The sequence below is a fragment of the Schistocerca americana genome, chromosome 4, assembly GCF_021461395.2.
Source record: "Schistocerca americana isolate TAMUIC-IGC-003095 chromosome 4, iqSchAmer2.1, whole genome shotgun sequence".
Lineage (NCBI taxonomy): Eukaryota > Metazoa > Arthropoda > Insecta > Orthoptera > Acrididae > Schistocerca > Schistocerca americana.
Window position 1 is genome coordinate 199,322,656 of NC_060122.1, and position 21,269 is coordinate 199,343,924.

The 21,269-nt window shown below is 37.9% G+C and overlaps 1 protein-coding gene across 1 annotated transcript in view; it reads right to left on the minus strand.

Annotated features, from left to right (window-relative positions):
* Positions 1–665: 665 nt before the first annotated feature.
* LOC124612669 (ADAM 17-like protease) overlaps positions 666–21,269 on the minus strand; it is a 135,748-nt gene continuing 115,144 nt past the window's right edge. Inside the window, exons 9-13 of the mRNA XM_047140994.1 lie at positions 14,917–15,152; positions 6,006–6,214; positions 4,854–5,092; positions 3,954–4,069; positions 666–1,108 (exon numbers count right to left, since the gene is read on the minus strand). Of these exons, the coding sequence (XP_046996950.1) occupies positions 791–1,108; positions 3,954–4,069; positions 4,854–5,092; positions 6,006–6,214; positions 14,917–15,152 (1,118 nt within the window). The 3' untranslated portion in view covers positions 666–790. The remainder of the gene's footprint in view (positions 1,109–3,953; positions 4,070–4,853; positions 5,093–6,005; positions 6,215–14,916; positions 15,153–21,269) is intronic.

A 21,269-nucleotide genomic window follows, 5' to 3' on the forward strand; every position in this document is an offset into this window, starting at 1 on the left:
TGCACAAAATCTATTTTCGAATCCAGGATTTGGGTTTCACCTTCCTTTTATTGAAATCTTTGTCACTGGCCCATATAACTACAACTGACGCCCTACCGAAAGCTGTGCAGCTGCAATGAAGAGCGAAATAAATTGGTACGTTTGTCACACAAGAAAAATATTTCCTTTGTTATTTATAATCCAACTTCAAACTTGAAATTAAAACATTCTCGAAGGTCGTGGAATCCCAAAGGCTCATATCTTGCCAGTATAAATTTCGATAACAGGCAAAACTAGTCGAGACTCTCAATTCCCGAAATGGATGAACTGTCTATATACATAATTAAGTTTGTATGGAATCCTCAGTGCACGTGATCTACTCGCACAAGGCCAATTTTTATTATAATTTCAAAGTGTTCTTAGTTGCATGTGAAATGGATTGCTTTAAATTCTGAAACAGCAATACTAGTGTCTGATGCATTATCAACATCTAGGTTATTAGCAACAGGACAGCATTTATAAAAGAAAAATACAAAACTGTGTATCCGCTACAGATGAGGCAACAGCTCAAATGGAGAGAAAAGAGCAGGGACTTACCTTGTTGGAGTTACACCTACTTTCCTCTAATGAAACCTGTGCCTTAACCACTCCATCATCTCACTTGGTATTAGAAAAGAATGTCGCTGTTTGTTCTCAATAAATATATTTATGAACTTGAGGCTTACAAAAATGTGTCTACATTACTTCAGTACAAATCCAAAATGCAACAATGGGGAAGAACCACCACATTTTCACACATCTTATCTTTAGCTTATTGAAGTGATGTGGGAATATGATGCTGTGGTCCGTTCTTCTGCTTTGTGATTCTCATATGAATAACACGATAACTGTCATCTCTAAAAAATTCACTACTGCGTCTCCATTCAAAACGTTCGTCATCCCTGATCCTACGACGACGATCTACGTAGCTCACAACACAACTTGCAGGAACCCATATAAGTGCAGTTATTAAGATGACCGTGCCAACTATGTTATCACGCAAGAATAATAAAACTTTATTTATATTGATGTCCTCTATTATATCCCAGAATCTTTCTACAACATCCTGAATGGTCTTCTCACACAAACCCTGAAAAAAAAAAAAAATGTTGTCTCAGTGTAAAGTGCAACACACAACACTGCATCAGTATTAAATGAGTAAAATGCAAGTTACTAAATAGATGCTACTTCCTATTTTACCACACCTTAGAATTTTTTTCCATTCCATGTGTGCATTGAGTTTTGCCTGGTACAGGGTTAGTATTTGTTATGTTAGGATATGCTGGGAAATAATATGAGTTAATTATCTACTTGACCTACAGAACAGAACTTATTAAAATAGTCATGTTTTGTCTGTTTTGTTCAAATGGATAGCTTGAAATACCTTACTGACATAAACACCTTTCTTTGTTATGAATGGCAAATCACCAATGGAAATTAATCCACAATTGGCAAAGGATTAAAATTCATGTGAAGGACATCTCAAAATTTCAATAAAAAAAGAGGCCACGAAAGAAGTTCACAATATGGCATTGGATTGAATACATTTCAGGAGCACAAAACAAGTGAGTTTCCGTAAAGATTTGCTACTGTGAAAATACCAAACAATCAATATCAAAAATGAAACATGAATCAAAGAAGTGGGTGGAAGCAAGGTATTGGGGGGAGGGGGGGAGAGTTGGGTGGAAGCAAGAGGTATTGGGGTTAGAGGGGGAGAGTGTCTGCTCTATGAGTAGGTGAAAAAAAACGTGAAAGAGAAACTCATATTTCACCAGGACACTGTATCTGTCCACAAAAACGTTTTGACAGTAGGAAGCTCCAAAGTTTTGGGTATTAACTGTTAGAATATCAACCAAATTTGGCATCCTATGACTTTCACTGGTTTTCATATATGAATAAATTTTTGACTGGAAACATTTTGAGTCCAGTGAAAAGATTATGGAGCCATAAAAGAATACTTTGCTGACTCTCCAAAACCAGGGATGAAATCTACTCACTGAAAATTTGTTGAACGGAAGACATTAAACTTAAGGACTGTGTTAAAAATAAGTGTATCCTCTGCCTACAAAATACTGTCCTTCAAACTGTCAGATGGGAAACTTTGAATCTTATACTCTCAGCGACCCAGTTTACAAAAACATACACAAAGAGAATGTTCAAAAAAGATATTTCAACATCTATATGCATGCCCTGCAAAACCACGTGAAGTGCATGGCAGATGCTACTTCCTATTTTACCACACCTTAGAATTTTTTTCCATTCCATGTGTGTATGGAGTGCAGGAAGAATTACTGCTTAAATGCCTTTGTGCACAATGTAGTTAGTCGAAGACTATCTTCGTGACTCTTATGGGAGCAATACATAGCCATAGTAGTGTATTCTATATTCCTAACTTAATTCTGGTACTACAAACTTTGTAAGTAGGCTTTCATGAAGTAGTTGTCATCTTATACCATTTTTGTAAACATTTTTGGAACAGTGATCAATAAAGTATTATATTTTAACTAAAGTTCAGTCTTGATCACAACACTTATGTCTCAATAACATAGGTGACCAGTTTCGGTTATATTTATATAACCATCTTCAGACCCATGGCTTCCTTGGAGGATGGTAGGCGGAACTCTACTCAGTTGACTTCGTAGCAGCTGAGGAGAGCTCTGCCTACCATCCTCCATGGAAGCCATGGGTCTGAAGATGGTTATATAAATATAACCGAAATCGGTCACCTATGTTATTGAGACATAAGTGTTGTGATCAAGACTGAAGTTTAGTTAAAATATAATAGTTGTCATCTATTTTCAGGTGCCTGCCATTTCAAGCCTAGTGGTATTTCAATGATGCTTCCCCATTAATCAAACAAAAATGTTACCATTTTGCTGTAAATTTACATACCAGTTCAATATCTCCTGTTAATCCTTTATATATGGATAACATTCATTTAAGCAATCTTCCTGGATGCATTGTCCAAGTGTTCTGTAAGCAACTTGCTTTGTAGACAGATTACATTTGCCAGTATGCTACCAACCAAAGTCTGCCATCTGCTTTACCTACTCTGACTGTGCCTGTATGATCATTATTTTCACACCAAAAATTATCACTCCCAGACATTCATTTGTCTTGACTGTTACCAATTGTGATCCACTGATGTCACAGCCGCAAAGTACTATTTCTTTGGATTTTGTGAAGAGTACAATTGTACATTTATGATAGTCTGAGCAATTTATCAACCTTATTCGTGCACAGTTTTTTCAAATTGTGCTTTATTACAGATAAAGCGATCATCTGCAAAACATTATGTATCCACATAATTTCCTTGGTCCATGGCTTTCAGGATGTCACATGAGAAAAACACAAGTTAGGTTTCCCATGAATGCTGGTTTCAGAAGTTATGCTGGTCAGCTTCAAAGAGTCATTCTATTACACATACCTTCTGATGTTCTAAAATTTACAATGCTATTGGACAGAAGTTCTGTAGATCACTTTTGCAACACTTACTACAGAAGGGTTTGTCCTACATTTTCTTCCAACCACGGGGCACAGTGTCACAGGATCTACAGTATATTTTATGTAATAAAGGCGCTAATTCTGTATACGATCTGGCAAGGGTCTATGGGGCCATAGCCAGTTTCAGGAATTTCAGCTGTTTTTCAATGACAATGACACTAATACCTGTATTATTCATCCCTAGAATGAACTGTCCTACTAGATATATATTGATCATGTGTTTAGTGTCAACGTTGTTCTTTTAAACTTGAGCCACAGTTCCTCTACAAGTTCTGGTTCAGAGCTATGACACTATTGCCTCTTTATCTGGTTTACCAAACATGTCAATCTTTCTACTTGTTTTAGTTCCTTTCACTTCAGCACATTCAGCAATAAAAATTTAATTCTGGTTTGTGAATAAGCAATGTTATTTAATGAAAATCATATCGCACCTTGTTGCAGAATCCCTGAATACAAGGTGTTCCGTCTGGAAGAATATCCATTGGATCCACAGGAAAACAAGTGTCATTGAGATTCATACGACAGCATCGTTTACAGGCATCTCCAACTGAAAGAAAGAGGTTTTGCGGTTTTATACTCTAGAGAGGTGACGATGAGATGACACAATATCACAATATGAAAACATATTTTAGGTCCCCAAGTACTCTATATACAGGTGCATCATTATTAGTAGTGAAAATTGACACAACTGAAAAATAAAATAATAGAAGCAAAAATGGCAAACAAATAACACTGAATTTGGCAATACCGAATTTGGCAGAAGATAACACTACATTTGGCAAGAAATAACACCACATTTGACAAAAAATAACACCACATTCGGCAAAAAATAACGCCACATTTGGCAAGAAATAACACCACATTTGGCAAAAAATAATACTAAATTTGGCAAAAATTAACATTACATTTGGCAAAAAATAATGCTAAACTTAGGAAAAAATAAAGCTGAATGTGGCACAGAACACCACAAAATGTGGCAAAAAATAGCACCAAATTTGGTCATAAAATAAAACATTTTTTTCCTGTGTCTAGTAATCACACATCACAAATAACTTGTGTACTGACCAATGTTTAATAGAATGTTAGTAGTTATTGTATACTCTCACCTGTCTCAGTTTTTGTTAATTGTGATACACCCTGTGTAACACTACTACACAGCACGAAAGATAGATAGAGGTAGATAGATAGATAGAGAGAGAGAGAGAGAGAGAGAGAGAGAGAGAGAGAGAGAGAGAGTTGTGCTTAATAAGTAGTGTGTGAATACTTCAAGATGGCAGTGAATCAATACTGCAGAATGCCTGTGAATATAATGAGTATGAATAGTGACTCACTTGTGTCACACATACAGCTTTGGAGGCCCTGAGTTTCACAGTATGGAACACACTTTCCACGACGACACTGGCCCCTTTCGAGGCAACCAGTACCATCCTCCATAGGAGGACTACGAGGACATTCAGATGATGTTCCTGTGCAGCGCGACTCTTGCTCACATGTGGCGTACTGTGCATCACGACACTTGACTGCGACAGGCATGTACTGGCAGTTTTGGCAGCAAGGCGAATTCTTGTCACTGAGCATACAAGTAAACAACAAATGAATGTTTTAGTTGCAACAGGGTCTCCGGCCACCACAAATTGCCTAAATAATAATGTTCTACTACTCTGGCTGTCACTGAATGTGTAAAAATATCTGCTTGTTTTGCTTACATTACTGCATAGTTATGGCTGTGCAGTCACTCTCTTATCCAAGAGCACCCATTTTCAGACTATTTATTCATAGTCTTTAACCACAATTTAAAAAAATACATTTTGATATGTTATACTATGCAACCATTTGTGAATGGCTTCACAGCTGAAACTGTAGACATGAAAGCAAAATAAAGTGATATTTTTATCCATCCATTGACAGCTAGTGTAGCAAAATGTTATTGGTAAGAAAATAAATGAATGTATAAAGATAAAAATCTTCACCCTACAGTTGCCAGATTATATTTATTCATACTTCGGCTTCAATGCATTATAACCTCATTCTCAACGCACGCAATTCATTTCTTTCATTTCAGGCTGTACAAGTGATGTAAATTCAAATGAATTGTTTGCACAGAGTGTGTACTTATAATGATATAAAACCAGTATGTAAATAAAGACATAAGCTAACTGCAGGGTGAATTGTTTTCTGTAATACAATGAAGAAATACAGTTTTGGGACCAGTTCCTTCCACCACAAAAGAAACATGGAAAACGAAAAAGCGTTCAACGTAAGATAATTTATGAATTGAAATATGCAGAGAATTAGATGGCGAGAGAACTGTAAGGAATTCATACTATTTCATGCTTTTTTGTGGTGTTTCTTTTCTGTAGCACTGTTCCTCTGTGATTTGCCGCATAGTGTTTCATGTGTTGTAATACAAATGCATGTTTCAACTGCCTGTTAACAAGGCCAATGAAGCTGGGGTTAGAAATATTTGTTTGTATAACACAAACCTGCAAACTGCTCCCTGATTACGACGGAGCTTGCAATTTTTATCACAACAGGCATCATTATCTTCTGTGCCCAGGAGACCAGCATCACATTCTTCATCTCCTTCCACTCTTAAATTTCCGCAAAATGATTCCTCTGGCTCAGAGAAACAACGGCCAGATTTAGCTTGGAGGACTTTACGAATGGAACGTAGACTGCAGGGTGAAAATCTCTACAAAAGTAAATATGAAGGCAGAAATGAAAATATATCCTTCTTAATACATGAATTCATTGGCAATATTTCTTCACATGAAGGATTAAGAGTCCATAAAAATCTGCACACAAGTAGAGCAACAAAACAAAAAGTAAGTAAAACTTCATTAACAAAATGTGCAAACAAGTCAGACTCTCTTTTTCTATTCCAAAAATATGCATCACAAAACAAAACATTTATCTTTCACAGATTCAGATTTGCTTTCAAATGGTGTATTTTTATAATAGAGTGTAAAGTACCCTAAGATGTATAGCTCCCCTGTGTTTTACCACTTTTGTTGTTATTGTCCTCGTGGCTTTCATTCTTAAGAATGGTTTGATACAGCTTGTCATGCTAATCTATTTTGGCAAGCCTCTTCATCTCTGCATAATATGTGCAACCTACATTCAGCCTCATTTACTTACTGTACCCACATCTTGGACTACCTCCACAGTATTTACTGTCTACACTTCCTTCCGTTACCAAATTCATAACACCGTAGTGCCTCAGGATGTTTCCTCTCAACTGATTCCCCCTCCCCCCCTTTTTTAGTCAATTTGTGCCATCATTCTTTTGCAGCCACACATTACGAAACATTCTATACTCTTCTTGTCAAAACTGTTTATCATCCATGTTGAGCTTCCATACAAGACTACACTCAGTTTAAACCTGATGTTGTAATGTTTTAAAACTCCATGTTCTGCGGCGGAAAATGTTGTTGCTTTTTTTTCTCAAACAAACTTGTTTCAACACTTATATATCACTTTCAGTGGGCCTCATTTTGAAACTGCATTAGTTTTAAAGATGGAACTGTATGGGCTGACTTGCTTCCATGTGTTTTATGGCTTGGAAACATGCCATGTTTTCCACTATATGGGATATCTCTGATGGTTTTTTTTCATGAGTTGTAAATACACACAATATTTTTTACATCTTTTTCATCATCTATGTCTACATCTGTACTCTGCAAACCACTGAAGTGTATTGCAGGTGGTACTTCCCTTTGTACCAGTTGTTAGAGATTTGTCCCATTCCATTCATGAACTGAGTGCAGGAAGAATGAATGTTTAAACACCTCTAGGCACACTGTAATGAGTCTAATCTCATCTTTATACTGCCTACAGCAACAATATGTAGGGTGTTGCAGCATATACCTAGATTCTTCACTCAAAACTGGTTCTTGAAACTCTGTAAGTAGGCTTTCATGGGATAGACTGTGTCTATCTTCAAGCATCTACCAGTTCACTATCACTTGGTATGTAAATTTTCGCACACAAATGAAATTTTGGAAAACTTGTGTAGTCACATTCATTGAGAGATGTCAGGTTGCATTATATTTCAGAAGAGCACTCTTGGTTCTCTAGATTAGTATGCAGTTCTTAGTCTGTTTGTAATGTTAAGCCCCTTTGGAAGATGAGACCCTGAATCCTGTTGAATATGTTATGAGGAGTGACTGTGACTTAATCTCTTCAAGCCTGTCATAGATCTGAAGTGCATGTTGCTGCTTAGCACTCAAAAGTTTTTAGTAAAAGACTTCCATCACACATTTTCCCTATTGCAGCAACTTATTCAAAATTATCATCAATATTTTTGATGAAAAGCAATGGCTTTGTTGTTAAAAAAATACTGTCCATCAGTTCCGGAGCTTACCAAAAACTGGGTAAATTGTCTACATCAATTTCTTCTTGCCTGGGGTTCAGGTCATGGCAGGGCCAAAGGTGAGAATGCTATGGGGCAGTAAAGCTCTGCACTGAAATATTGTTTTCTTTCTGATGAAAAAGCCATGTTGACATAGCCACCTATATGAGTGAGTTTGATGTGTTTCACTGGTGATCATATACCCAGATGCTAATTACTCTGATCAGCAGCTCTTCCCAAGTAATATAATGTAATGTCCCATGGGTGCCACCTCAGCTGTCAAAACAAAAGCTCATTTCAGACTCCTTTTGGTCACCTCTCATGACAGATACGCATTACCATGGGCATATTCTAGCCTCAGATCCAGAGTAGGCAATTTTACACAAAAAGTAAGTCACACTTTAATTAAAGATGGCCAACATTTTATTACTTATAGATCTGATAAATGTGCACTGCCTTGCTGTGCTGGTACTGCATACGGCTGAAAGCAAGGGGAAACTACAGCCATAATTTTTCCCGAGGGCATACAGCTTTACTGTATGGATAAATGATGATGGCGTCCTCTTGGGTAAAATATTCCTGAGGTAAAATAGTCCCCCATTCGGATCTCTGGGCGGGGACTACTCAAGAGGATGTCGTTATCAGGACTCCTGTCAATTGTTCCCTTATGCTCTCCCTGAATCTTTGTACAAACTCTGGTTCTATCAGTTTATCCAGGTCCCATCTCCTTAAATTCCCACCTTTTTGCAGTTTCTTCAGTTTTAATCTACAGTTCATAACCAATAGATTGTGGTCAGAGTCCACACCTGCCCCTGGAAATGTCTTACAATTTAAAACCTGGTTCCTAAATCTCTGTCTTACCATTATATAATCTATCTGGTACCTTTTAGTATCTCCAGGGTTCTTCCATGTATACAACCTTCTTTCATGATTCTTAAACCAAGTGTTAGCTATGATTAAGTTATGCTCTGCGCAAAATTCTACCAGGCGGCTTCCTCTTTCATTTTTTAGCCTCGATCCATATTCACCTATTATGTTTCCTTCTCTCCCTTTTCCTACTCTCGAATTCCAGTCACCCATGACTATTAAATTTTCGTCTCCCTTCACTACCTGAATAATTTCTTTTATCTCATCATACATTTCATCAATTTCTTCGTCATCTCATCATATGGGTATATATTCTGATAAGTCTAAGCTATGAACATAGTGTTCATACACTTCATAGTGAAAAGTTATGGAATCATCAACAATTAAATATGTTATTTTGGTATGCCTATCAGACAGTAATATTAAGTTTGCTACTATCTGTATGCCACTGAGGGCGCCGCCTGTGTATCATTCCAAATACTGCAGTAAGTGCCACTCTCCTCGCACCACATGAAACAGCTGTGGCACTGGTCTGCGCAGGAGCCAGTTCTTCAGCTTGCAACCAGTGCTGTGTTTAACATGAATACTGTTTGTACCATATTACCATGCCACTTATCAGATCCTCACAAATGACTTGTTTTCTCTTGGAATCCAGTTCAGCTGTTTACTTGTGGCTCTGGTCATGGAACTGAAGATCTATCGTTAATACCAGAGCTATCTCTCAGATTGATTACAAAACTTCCAATCTGCAATACAGCAGTAACTGGTGACCTTGCAACTCTTTCTGAAATTCTCTTTATGGTCTATCATACTACTGTAGCTCTTATGGAGCAATTGATGGTGTTTCGGAGATCACTTCCCTTTAATACTTCAGTGAAAGTTTAGCCTAACTACTAGAAACATTTCATTTATCTGGATGGAAAAGCTTGTTAATGGACACCAGTAGCAATGTCAGTTACCAAGGGCTGAGAGATCTCCTAAATGTGCTGCAGAAGCAACTATTTGCTGCTGCCTTGAACAGCCAAAGAACTGTTGGCATGTCCCTGAATTCTAACTGGAGGTAAAATGCTGCCTATAAATGTGGCATGTAGACTGTTGGATTGATGTGTGATCTTAGGCTATCCCAGTTTATCATGATCTTGAACTGCTCTTGGGTTTTCAGCAGGGTGGAATCTCCCAGATATTTTGGCAAAAGTCTTGCTACTATCCTCAGACTGAATGTCTTCCTTTGAGTGCCATCTTATACACTGATAATCCAAAACATTATGACCACTGTCCACCGCGATGTTGGATGCTGCCTGGTGGTGTTGCGGGCACGTGACACAGTAACAGAAGTATACAAGTAGAGCAGACACAGACGTGGGATCACCCTGGCAAAGATGTGGGCTGCAAATGGGAAAACCTGTTGAGATAAGTGACTCTGACAAAGGGCAGATTATTATTATGCTGTGAACGAGTATCTCAGAACGACAAAACTGGTCGAATGTTCACATGATATTGTCATGAGCATCTACGGAAAGAGGTAGAAGGACAGTGAAACTACTACTAGGCACTAATTGTTGGATGTCCATGACTCTTCACAGAACATTGGGTTTGGAGGGGTTTCTTCCCTGTAAAGTAGAATAGATAGTGATATGTGGCATCTGTTGAACATGGAGCTCCACAGCAGACCATCCCTGTGTTCACATGCTGACCTAGCAACATTGTCAATTACAATTGCAGTGGGCATGGATTCGTCGAGATTCGACCATCGATTATTGGAAACGTGGTGGCTCTTCTGGTGAATCACATGTTTGCTTCATTAGGTCGATGATTGTCCTCACAAATGCCATCATTGAGATGAACAGCAGCTAGAAACACGCAGCACACCAGGATGGTGAGAGCAGTATTACGCTATGGGAGACATTCTCCTGCACTTTCGTGGAATCTGTGGTAGCAATCGAAGACATGCTGACAGCTGCGAACCACCTGCATTACTTTGTGCTTGATGTCTTCCCCGAAGGCGATCTCATCTTTCAGCAGTATGACTGACCATGTTTTGAGGCCGGAACTGCAATACAGTGGTTTGAGGAACTTTATAGTGAACTCATGCTGATGTCTCAGTGACCAAATTTGCCTGATGTAAATCCTATGAAACTGATCTGGGACGCTATTGGGTGCCATCACCATGTACACAAAGCAGTAGCTCATTATTTACGTGAATTACAGGACCTGTGCTTAGACATCTAACACCAGTTACCTCCACAAACCTACCAACAAACTGTCAGATCCCTAATACACAGAATCAGTGGTGTATTCTATTCCAAAGATGGATTAACAAGCTATTAAGCGGTCATCATTATGTTTTGGCTCATCAGTGTATATATGCATGCCACTGCTGTCAATCCTAAGCCCCCTGTAGCTGGTATGGCTTTGTTGACAAGGCAGAGGGGAAAGTGTGCCATCAGGACATGAGCTGTGGCCATGTCAGATGCATGCTTCAGCAGCATGGTAGATGGAACTTTCAGTATGATATACCTATTCTTGGATTCTGTTTCGAGAACTGAATAGAGTAAGTTGACTGAAAGGTAGTAAGTCTGCCTTGCTAAGTAATCATTTTTCCAACTTGCTTTCAAGCATTGTTCTGTTGACAGATCACGCCAAGAAGTGAAGTGGTAACTGGGCTGTATTGTCAACTATTTCCCGCTGAGCTGTCTTGCCTTGAAGCAAGCTGTACCAGGGACTAGAAATCTCCACAAAGGAAAAGGGGAAGCTTTATGTTTAAGTTGTTAGCACCCTGGTATTGTATATCTTTGTTCCTTCTATGTCTGTCTCATATTCAGAATGGTGGTGGTGGGACTTTGGGGTTCACAGAATGATGCAGTTTTTTCTTCAGTCATCATTCTCAATTTAATTACTTTCTGATCTGTATGTGTCTTCAGTGTCCTATGGGTAACAGTAGGCATAGCATTGCCTGTGTGTGTGTGTGTGTGTGTGTGTGTGTGTGTGTGTGGGAGGGGGGTGGTGGTGGTGGTGGTGGTGGTATCACTATTTTGTTTTTTGCAATTCATTTCATATGCAAATAATACAGCAAATATGTTGTTGTAGCAACTCCTGAATATTCTTTTCCTTGGAATATGAATTGTGCTTTGTTACCTTCAACCACTTCAGTCACTTTTCTTCTAGGAAAACTGTTCATGGTTTTTCTTCAAGGAAAACTGTTCATTCCCTATTTCACATCAGACTGTTCACCTGTTCTCTAGCTGAATTATTGGAGTGTTTTCATATGGGCACTGAAAGTAATTTTCCATAAGTATTAAGTGAATTATTTAAGACAATTTAGTCTTAGCATTCCCATGTTACTACCTTCTTGATTTGCATTTTAAAAAAATATATAGAGGGAGAGACAAAAAATATAGAAGACAACTCAAACTTTAGCGATGTTTAGATACTCAAAAGATTCAAACAGTGGCTGTGATAGGAAGATGACTAAGATTGTACGTTAAATACCTATTGCAAAAGTCACAGGTTTTAACATGTATAATTTGCAATACACATGTCCTTAGATCTAAATTTTGTACAATTCCCATAAAACATTTTCCCTGTTCTGTCATATATTTTAAGTGATTTTCACATTCTTGATACAGAAAATTTATTTTCATTATTTGACCCACACTGCCACAGAGTTTGGAAACAAACATGAACATGAAGTGTTTGAACCGATAAATGGTAGCCAGTTCTGGGATTATGTGGAGCTCTTAAGACACATGGTCCTATTGGGAAGAACATATCAACAAAAGAAGGTGAACTGGGAAAAATTCTTCTGTGGCACTGAGGAGTCTTTGTGGAGGGGAAGGGAAGTAGCCAATTAGAGAGAGATTATGATACATAAACAGTTAACTGGACAGTTACAGAAAGATATTCAAAAGTCTGAGGAGGTACACGGGTAAAGACGTCTGGTAAGTGGTAGCAGGAAATAGGACCCACAGAATGAAAACAGATATGAAAGAGTGACCGATAGAAGTCGTCGAAACGAGGACTCAGCAGGCTTTCAAACCACTTGTCTCATAGGAAACATAATGAAGTTCATGGAAGAGGAATAGACCAGAAACTGCAAAAGTAATTAGTAATGAAATACCATGTCACATGCTTCTTCAAGCCAAATGTATGTTTTAAGCCAGGTAAAGCAGGATAACTCCATGTAGATACTTTTCAGAGGAGGATTATGTTGTTCAAAACAAATTATCTTACTGTACACAGAGTACATGCTATGTTGAAATATGTGACAAGTCTAAACAAACAATGGAAAGCATGTTTGATTCCATTTGGAAACAAAAGAGAAGACAGTGTGGACCTGTTGAAGAAGTTTGAAATCTTCTGCTGTCAAGCCTCATCTTTGACACTGCTTAATGAGCATGTAGCCACGTGAAGCTCCCAGTTTTGGGAACAGTTTGAAAATCATTGAGATTCAGCTCCTATGCACTGATCTCAACAGACACACTGATCTAACGATAATCACCTAGTTATGAATACAGCCCTCCTACATTGCATATGAGTACCAAGTTTACAGAGGCAAATGTAAAGTATTTCTCACATTATTACATGATGTAGAAAATGGTTCATTAGTTTTAACACCAAAATGAGTAAATTACAATGGATTTGTATATGAAGCTCATAAGAGAGGACCGCTAAAGCAGACGTGTTTCTGGTCTATCAACATATTACTGATAGTATGATGACTTGTGGCAGCAGTCTTGTCTGTTCCAATTCCTTTAACTGCACTTAGTATGTAGCACAGTGTTAAAATTTTATTGATTTAAATATCTGAAAAAGATGTTTTGTTTTTTTAAAATTATGTTCAGCTGTAAAATGTGCATTAGTAACTGAAGCCACTGGCTACTTCACACAGTTATCACCATGTAAAACTGTAAAACATTAGTCACTGCTTTTAGTTACAATTTCCTAACTTGCCTTACGTACAAAAGTTTTTTAAAAGTACAATAATAAATAAAATGATAACACATATGAATTGCGAAGGTAAAATAAAGTTAATATAAACTGTCAACGCATCATACATGTACGGAGGATGCTGTAGATTGGTGTAACGTACATTGACACCAGTTGTGGTGTTAACTGTAAACAGCAGCCTCAGTGTGAACTCAACCTCTGCCATAAGTAGTGTAGTTGGGACTATGTGCATATACAAGTGTTTTTAATGTTTCAATTTACATTTACTTACATGTATTTTATGACTGACTTCATTAAAGCTTGATAAAAATAGCTTTGACAATGAGCAGTATATATGTTCCATTTATACTCATTTTGAGGCTTGTTGACTGGACCCAACTGAAAATACATCAATACTAATTTGCTACACCTCTGTCATTAGTGGCAAGGATTGTCTTTATTCCATTAGAATTTCTATCTCCTTGTATGGGGGTGAGAGTTCACAATCACTGTGAATATGCTATTTCTTCACCATATCCTTTTTTTTTTTCTTTCTTTCCTTTCAGGAGTACAAGTCCCGCAAGGTACGCAGGACACTTTTGTGAAATTCAAAAGGTAGGAGAGAGCTACTAGCAGAAGTAAAAATTGTCAGTGTGGCTCATTGAAATCTAGATATTTGAGGCAAATGTTAAGGACTTGGCATTTTATACCATTGCTTTCTATTTGTTACTTTTAACAGAAGATAACATACTTAAAATTTGTTGATACACCAGGATGAAATGTTACTCAGCTTATTGTAGAATTTATCTTTTTTTCTGAAAAGCATTTGTAAATGTACAACTCAATTTACTACCAAACAAAAGAGCATACCTGCTTGAATACTATCTGAAAGACAATTCTTTATGCCTAAAATGTTCTGCTTAGTTTTCTTTAGTTTCACCTGCTAACAGAGTTGGCGTAGAGAACCATAAGAATTGCTCAGTGAACTGTCATATCAGTAAAATATGCTTAGTTGGATGTATTTTTATAACACAATGTAATGGATCATTGATCTACATTATTATTTGTGTCTACTGAACATCAGGAATTAGAGAAACCTCTATTCTACAGAAGACTGAAAACACATTATTAGTGGCTCTGGTGAATCTTCTAGAAATTGGGCTATAGATACCGAATGTTATACTCTGAAAATGTTTTCCATTTTTTAAATGCCACAGCTATATGCTGCATTCATCTTTAGTCAAACTCACCTTGTTATTGACATCATATCCACTGACACTGTATGTATACATCAGATATGATCCACCTTGACTTGCACTGGGACTGCATTCTGGTATGTCAGGATCATGTTCTGAGCCCCAGTTATGTCCAAATTCATGAGCAGTAACGAGATCTGCTTCTCTTGTAATGACTCTTTGACCATAATGGTTACGACTTGAACTCAAACCTGAATTCAGATAGAGTGTGTAACCATTCTTGAAATATTCTGTAACAAAATAGTAGAGCACACTTTATAGTACTGATACCTATAATTACACAGAGGAAACTCCAGGAAGGAATATCAATAATGTAGGAAAGGACAGATTGCTATTTACCATAGAGAAGACACGTCAAGTTGAAAAATATGTCTCTGTATAATTTTATGCTTTTAGGTGAAAGCATACAAGTACTCAAGTCTTAATTCATTGACAAGAAAGCATTCCTTCTTTATATATTAACTACAGAAAAGAAACTCATAGACTCATAGAATATGTGCAGGAAAATGATGTGTACATCATATTACCTACTATTCACTTTAATGGCTGAAAGCCATTAAGCATGTTCAACACACAGAAAGTGTTCACATTATGTCAAGTCTTTATCTCATGATTGTGTTCATTGTATACTACTGCCATGCAGAAACTGATAAGATGTTAGGAACTCAAATCACACATGCAACTGGAGTTCTGTTGTAGATTGACATTTAACTAACAGTCTAATATAATTTTTTTGATACAGCATTGTTTAATATGAACATGCAAGGGGAAATATTCAGATTCCTCTGTTAACTTCTTCCCTGTTCTACACTTTTTACCTTAAGACAATGCTACAAGAAAAATTGTTCAATCCAGCCTTGTTCCATGAAGTTCAGTCAGAACTTTGTCAAATACATCACCTTATGGATGTTGTCAATGCAAGAGGATGAGAAGTTGTTTCAGATGACTCTGAACACACTCTGAGCACACCCTACACATCCTAGTTTTGCAACAGAGTATGTGAAGGGTTTACTTCCACAACAGACTTGAACGATTGGGAGTCACCATCCTCAAGGATTGAATGTATCTGACAAAATTCAAGTCCACAGAACGTTTGAATATTTCTATCAATGCACACACCTCCAAGCGTCCACTCTAACCACTTTAATGCTTCATATATAAAATTTTGTAGCTTTCCTCCCACCCCCTTTCTACATGTGCATCAACTAGATTAGCCAAACTGCAACATGAGTGACAACATTGGGACACCAATTGTATATCTATCTTTTTCCAAATGTCAACACTAAAGACAGAGAAAGCACCATAAAGGGAAATATGGTCTCTCTTCATCAAGGTGCAAACCACTAAACCACAGTTCACTGTCACATTCCTTGTGTAAGTGTCTCTGCAGTACAGCATTTATGATGCTGCTTTCCTTGGCTGCCCCAGAAAATCTATTCATTTGTTGTATCCCACTTTGTATGAGATGGAGCATGTTTGTAACAGTATATGAAGTATTTGCTACTTCTCTGCCTTTAACTATGAAACTCTTGCTGCAGGAAAACCTGAAATTACTGTCATACATCCTTGAGGGAAGGCTTTTTGATGAACACATGTAGAACTCACATGCAATGCTCAAAACACTTGTGATTCCTTCTTGTCTCAAATTTGAAACAGCTCAAATTTTTTCAACTTACACACATCTGTGATGGAGGAGCATGTGTGGAGGCATGGGAGTCCCTCTGGGGGATGAAATCTTGTACACACTTCTCTTCACTGATTTTTAAGGACACTGTAGCACGAGACCAGGATGGTGGTAAGTACACGTTTCAGAAGTAAAAGGAAGAGTATGAAATATGATGCCTCACAATTACCTTAACAAAAATAGAAGATCTGACAACAACATGGAGCATCTGAAGGTTGGAGCCAGTAAGAACAGGGGATGTAAGTATTTTAAGTTCTGGGGATTATGATATCATCAAATGGAAAAAGTGAAGATGACATAAATAATAAAATAGAGCACGGCAATTACAACTGAACTCTGTCCTATGGAATAACAAAATGGACCAAACAAGTGATATATCATTCAGCTGTTGATAACGTCACTATGTAAAGAGCAGAAACATGACTAATGAACAAGTATCAGAGAAACAAGTAGCTTGCACTAGAGATGGACTTTAGGAGGTGAAGTTGTGGCATCTCCAAGCTGGCCTATGTACCAAATACCAACATAAGAGAGCCTATGGGTATCGATTAATCAATAATCAACACCATAGGGATGAAATGTCTAAAACTGTATGGGCACTTAGAAAGGGTGGATTAAAGCTGATGGCCAAATAAAGTATGGCAGTGGAGCCTGGTGGATAGAAGAAATCATAAACAGCCTATGACAAGTTGGAGTTGCAAGGTCCAGGATGCAATGGATGCCAAAGGATTACAAGAAAGAGAGCGGCATCATTGTAGGAAGTGGAATACAGGAAGCGAGAAGAAGCACCAGCAGTAGAATACTCATAAGGTAGTGGTGGTGGTGGTGGTGGAGACAGTAAATCAAGGAAGACAATAGTTCTAAGTTTACTGGTCTGTATCCTGAACTAATCAGCTGTTTTTTAATGTCAGGTATGATCAGTTAGACTGCTACCGATTTGAAATGCATAAGCTGACAAGTTATGTTAACAAGTATGCTGGCAGTCAAAACTCAGTGAATTATGGTTGATGTGTATGTTACTGTAGGACTTGCAGTTTTTGAAGACATTGCTTAGCATATCTATCATGCGCTATGCACATTAAAACTGATAAGAACAGTCACAGCAGAAAAGAAGATATATCAATACTCCAAACCATAAGCAGTACAATGTAGTTTGCACTTTCTGGTCAGTGCAAAGACAATTTGTATTCCAAGATAACACTTTTGGTGTTGGTCAAGCAAAGACGCTGTGAGAAGCAGATAATTTCCTTAATTTATGAACAAATTTTTAAGATCTAGGCAAAACGGGGTGTGGATGTTTATTGTACTGCTTCGATCAATTATTTTTTGAACCTGTTCTCATCAGAGTTCAACATTAAAAATTGCAGAGAATACAGAGGAAGTGTCAAGTGTAAAAATTAAACATTCCTCAGAAAATGTGTTTTTTTGAGCCCTTGGTATTTACATAACTCTTAATCAAAAATGGGTATAGAAAAAAAGTATCCTGATTTCAAATGATGACTCTGAACAATGGACAACTAGCTTTTTCATATTAGTAGGACACTGAACTCAAAAAGTAATTTATTGTTTGGGTAAACAGTGCTTCACTGGAATCTTTAAAAGTGAAGTTATTAGTCATGTTCAATCTTTTGACTTACTGAAACAGAAACTTCACTTACTTACGTGCTATACTTAGATATCTTTACTCTCATTTGTGTGTAGCTCACTGTTACAGATACTTAATTCACCACTTAAATTTTATATTCATTCACTGATTGTGTTAACTCATTACATATATGAAACAGAAGAAGAATACCTGCATTTTTCAACCAGATTTTCGTTCACACTGGAACAAATAAATGATTGTAAAGGTAAATGAGAAAATTAAAGAATTAACTAGCAACTATAGGTAAGGCAATATGTCAGTGGATATACAGTACAAAAATACAAAATTGTACCAGCAATAAGCAAGATTTGAAAATCCGAGAAACCAACATCTGCAAGGAGGGGAGTCAGGTCGAAGACATGGGAAGGAGACTGGCGTGCCGATGAAACAACAGTATGGAGTACCAAAGAAAAAGGAATGGCATAGGTAAAACAACAACCACATGAGCAACAGAAAATAAAAATGGCATAATAAAAGGACTATACAAATTTGAAGGATGAAGAAGATAAAACAAAAAATGAAATGACACCAACAAGAGATGTCAGGTGATCAGTAAGAACTAAGCGACCTTGCTCTGAATATCTGGAAGTAAGTATTCAATCTGTTACACGGTAAAGCAGATACACTACGTGATCAAAAGTATCTGCGCACCTGGCTGAAAGTGACTTGCAAGTTTGTGGCACCCTCCATCAGTAATGCTGGAATTCAATACGGTGTTGGCCCACTCTTAGCCTTGATGACAGCTTCCACTCTTGCAGACATACTGAACAATCAGGTGCTGGAAGGTTTCTTGGGGAATGGGAGCCCATTCTTCATGGAGTGATGCACTGAGGACAGGTGTCGATATCAGTTGGTGAGGTGTGGCATGAAGTCGGCATTCCAAAACATCCCAAAGGTGTTCTATAGGATTCAGGTCAGGACTCTGTGCAGCCCAGTCCATTACAGGGATGTTATTGTCGTAGGTCTAGGGGTAAGATAGATACTGCCCGCAGGACAATTAAAAAGACCTTTGGAGAAAAGAGCACCACTTGTATGAATATCAAGAGCTCAGATGGAAACCCAGTTCTAAGCAAAGAAGGGGAAAGCAGAAAGGTGGATGGAGTAGATAGAGGGTCTATACAAGGGCGATGTACTTGAGGACAATATTATGGAAATGGAAGAGGATGTAGATGAAGATGAAATGGGAGATATGATACTGCGTGAAGAGTTTGACAGAGCACTGAAAGACCTATTGTAAGACATTTCCAGGGGCAGATGTGGACTCTGACCACGAACTATCGGTTATGAGCTGTAGATTAAAACTGAAGAAACTGCAAAAAGGTGGGAATTTAAGGAGATGGGACCTGGATAAACTGAAAGAACCAGAGGTTGTACAAAGTTTCAGGGAGAGCATAAGGGAACAATTGACAGGAGTGGGGCAAAGAAATACAGTAGAAGAAGAATGGGTAGCTTTGAGGGATGAAATAGTGAAGGCAGCAGAGGATCAAATAGGTAAAAAGATGAGGGCTAGCAGAAACCCTTGGGTAACAGAAGAAATATTGAAGTTAATTGATGAAAGGAGAAAATATAAAAATGCAGTAAATGAAGCAGGCAAAAAGGAATACAAACGTCTCAAAAATGATATCGACAGGAAGTGCAAAACTGCTAAGCAGGGATGGCTAGAGGACAAATGTAAGGATGTAGAGGCTTCTCTCACTAGGGTAAGATAGATACTGCCTATAGGAAAATTAAAGAGACCTTTGGAGAAAAGAGAACCACTTGCATGAATATCAAGAGCTTTGATGTAAACCCAGTTATAAGCCAAGAAGGGAAAGCAGAAAGGTGGAAGGAGTATGTAGAGGGTCTATACAAGGGCGATGTACTTAAGGACAATATTATGGAAATGAAAGATGTAGATGAAGATGAAATGGGAGATATGATACTGCGTGAAGAGATTGATAGAGCACTGAAAGACCTGAGTCGAAACAAGGCCCCCGGAGTAGACAACATTCCATTAGAACTACTGACAGCCTTGGGAGAGCCAGTCCTGACAAAATTCTACCATCTGGTGAGCAAGATGTATGAGACAGGCGAAATACCCTCAGACTTCAAGAAGAATATAATAATTCCAATCCCAAAGAAAGCAGGTGTTGACAGATGTGAAAATTACCGAACTATCAGTTTAATAAGTCACGGCTGAAAAATTCTAACACGAATTCTTTACAGACAAATGGAAAAACTAGTAGAAGCCGACCTCAGGGGAAGATCAGTTTGAATTCCGTAGAAATGTTGGAACACGTAAAGCAATACTGACCCTACAACTTATCTTAGAAGAAAGAGTAAGGAAAGGCAAACCTACATTTCTAGCATTTGTAGACTTAGAGAAAGCTTTTGACAACGTTGATTGGAATACTCTCTTTCAGATTCTGAAGGTGGCAGGGTTAAAACACAGGGAGCGATAGGCTATTTACAATTTTTACAGAAAGCAGATGGCAGTTATGAGAGTCGAGGAGCATGAAAGCGATGCAGTGGTTGGGAAGGGAGTGAGACAGGGTTGTAGCCTCTCCCCGACGTTATTCAATCTGCATATTGAGCAAGCGGTAAAGGAAACAAAAGAAAAATTTGGAGTAGGTATTAAAATCCACGGAGAAGAAATAAAAACTTTGAGATTCGCCGATGACATTGTAATTCTGTCAGAGACAGCAAAGGACTTGGAAGAGCAGTTGAACGGAATGGACAGTGTCTTGAAAGGAGGGTATAAGATGAACATCAACAAAAGCAAAACGAGGAATGTAGTCGAATTAAGTCGGTTGATGCTGAGGGAATTAGATTACCAAATGAGACACTTAAAGTAGTAAAGGAGTTTTGCTATTTGGGGAGCAAAATAACTGATGATTGTCGAAGTAGAGAGGATATAAAATGTAGACTGGCAATGGCGAGGAAAGCGTTTCTGATGAAGAGAAATTTTTTGACATCGAGTATAGATTTAAGTGTCAGGAAGACGTTTCTGAAAGTATTTGTATGGAGTGTAGCCATGTA